Source organism: Mastomys coucha, chromosome X (genome assembly GCF_008632895.1).
Source record: "Mastomys coucha isolate ucsf_1 chromosome X, UCSF_Mcou_1, whole genome shotgun sequence".
NCBI classification, from domain to species: domain Eukaryota; kingdom Metazoa; phylum Chordata; class Mammalia; order Rodentia; family Muridae; genus Mastomys; species Mastomys coucha.
In genome coordinates this window covers 41221902-41223634 of record NC_045030.1, presented here as the reverse complement: position 1 = coordinate 41223634, position 1733 = coordinate 41221902, and the positions used below count along the sequence as shown (strand labels likewise).

Genomic DNA, 1733 nt, shown 5'->3' with positions numbered 1-1733 from the left:
AGCAGGAGGGGGTGGGGTGGTGAGCAGGGTGATGGGGGAGGTAACGGGATTGTTTTAGTTTTTGGGTTTTTTTATTTTATTTTTTTTCTTATTTTATTTTCTTTTTCTTTTGGAGGGGAACCTGGGAAAGGAGATATTGTAAATAAAGAAAACATATAATAAAAAAAAAAGAGCTGTTCAAAGGCTTATGTTGATTCTATATTGCCCCTAGTGGCTAAAAAGAAAGCAAATTTCCTCTTCTACCCAGCAATACTTTAAATATAAGAACTCAACAGCTAAGCCTTCTCAAGGTAACTTCATGTACGGTTCCTTATCAATTTTGAAGTTCTTCTACATACTCATTAGCCTTTTACCTTTCAATACAGATTCCAGTCAGCCATTATGTCTCCTACAATATGATGCTCCTCACAAAGATTGAGAAAGGAGCTGCCAGACTTTGTGTGTTTGTGTGTTTACATGTGCAAGTGCAAATGTTCATTCATTCATGTATGTGCAAACCAGAGTCAAAGTCAGATGCCTTTCTACCATTCTTGCTGTTGGTGTTTGGTTGGTTTTGTTTTTTTGAGACAGGGTTTCTCTGTATAGCCCTGGCTGTCTTGGAACTCACTCTGTAAACCAAGCTGACCTTCAACTCAGAAATCCACCTGCCTCTGCCTACCAAGTGCTGGGATTAAAGGTGTATACAACCATCACCCAGCTTTTTTATTTTTTACCCCACCCTGAAACACCATCTTAACCTGTGAGCTGTACCAACACTGCTATCTAATACTGCCCATGCATTTTCTCTGGCACCCCACTCCACAACTCAAACAGGTAGCTCCCATCCTTTATTTTGAATATGGCTTGCTCAGTACAGCCACTGCCTTCATTTTCAAACCTACATTCAGGCTTATCTTTGTTAAATACCACCAAGCTCACTGCTACTCTCCTAAGTCCATTAACTGGCATACAAGACAGTCCTTTGGCATGAGTCAACTTGCAAATTGGATGATGCCTTCTTTCTGTGTTTTTGTTTGCCTTGATGATAAAGATGGGGCTGGAGCAGAGGTGACGATAACACCCTGTGGAACTGTGTGTTGTCTATGAACCCTAGCTAATTTGACAGCAATTAAATGGAAAACAAATGTTTATTTTAACTACTCTCTGGTATCAAAAAAGAATAGTAGCCCATTTCCCAATCTACTTTATGTTTCAACTTAGTTTCCATCCATAAGTGTTTTACATCATAATGACATTGTACTCTCTTACCTATACTCTGCACTTCGCTCCAATCACTCCACAGGTGGTTGTCATCAAAGCATAACTTGTTTGTTTTGACTCTTACTCTGACTGTGTAGACCGTGTCGGCAAGAACACCAGGGAATATGAAACAACTTGTACCCTTAGGTATAAAATGCACAAAAACCATTACCAGTTTATTCCCTTTAGCTCTGATGTTGAATTATAACATAATTATTGGCCAAATCCTGTGTGGGCTTAAGACTTGGATTACAATTCCAATTATCTGACTTTGACTCCCAAAAAGCATTGGTAATAGATAGCCTATAGAACAAAATAGTTTACTTTTCATCACACCAAGCATTTCAAATTTACACTGTGCCTGACCTGTCCCACCCACAGTTACTTGGTGTTCAAGCCCAAACAGCCAAAGCTGAATTGACTGACCTCAAGGTTTCTTTCAGATTCAGAATTCTGGCATTTGTCCTCTTCAACCTTGAAAAAAAAAAGTTCCA

At 39.2% G+C, this 1733-nt stretch overlaps 1 protein-coding gene across 1 annotated transcript in view; it reads right to left on the bottom strand.

The window, feature by feature from the left end:
• Il13ra1 (interleukin 13 receptor subunit alpha 1) overlaps positions 1-1733 on the bottom strand; it is a 57369-nt gene that overhangs the window by 19350 nt on the left and 36286 nt on the right. Inside the window, exons 7-8 of the mRNA XM_031349150.1 lie at positions 1666-1713; positions 1249-1381 (exon numbers count right to left, since the gene is read on the bottom strand). Of these exons, the coding sequence (XP_031205010.1) occupies positions 1249-1381; positions 1666-1713 (181 nt within the window). The remainder of the gene's footprint in view (positions 1-1248; positions 1382-1665; positions 1714-1733) is intronic.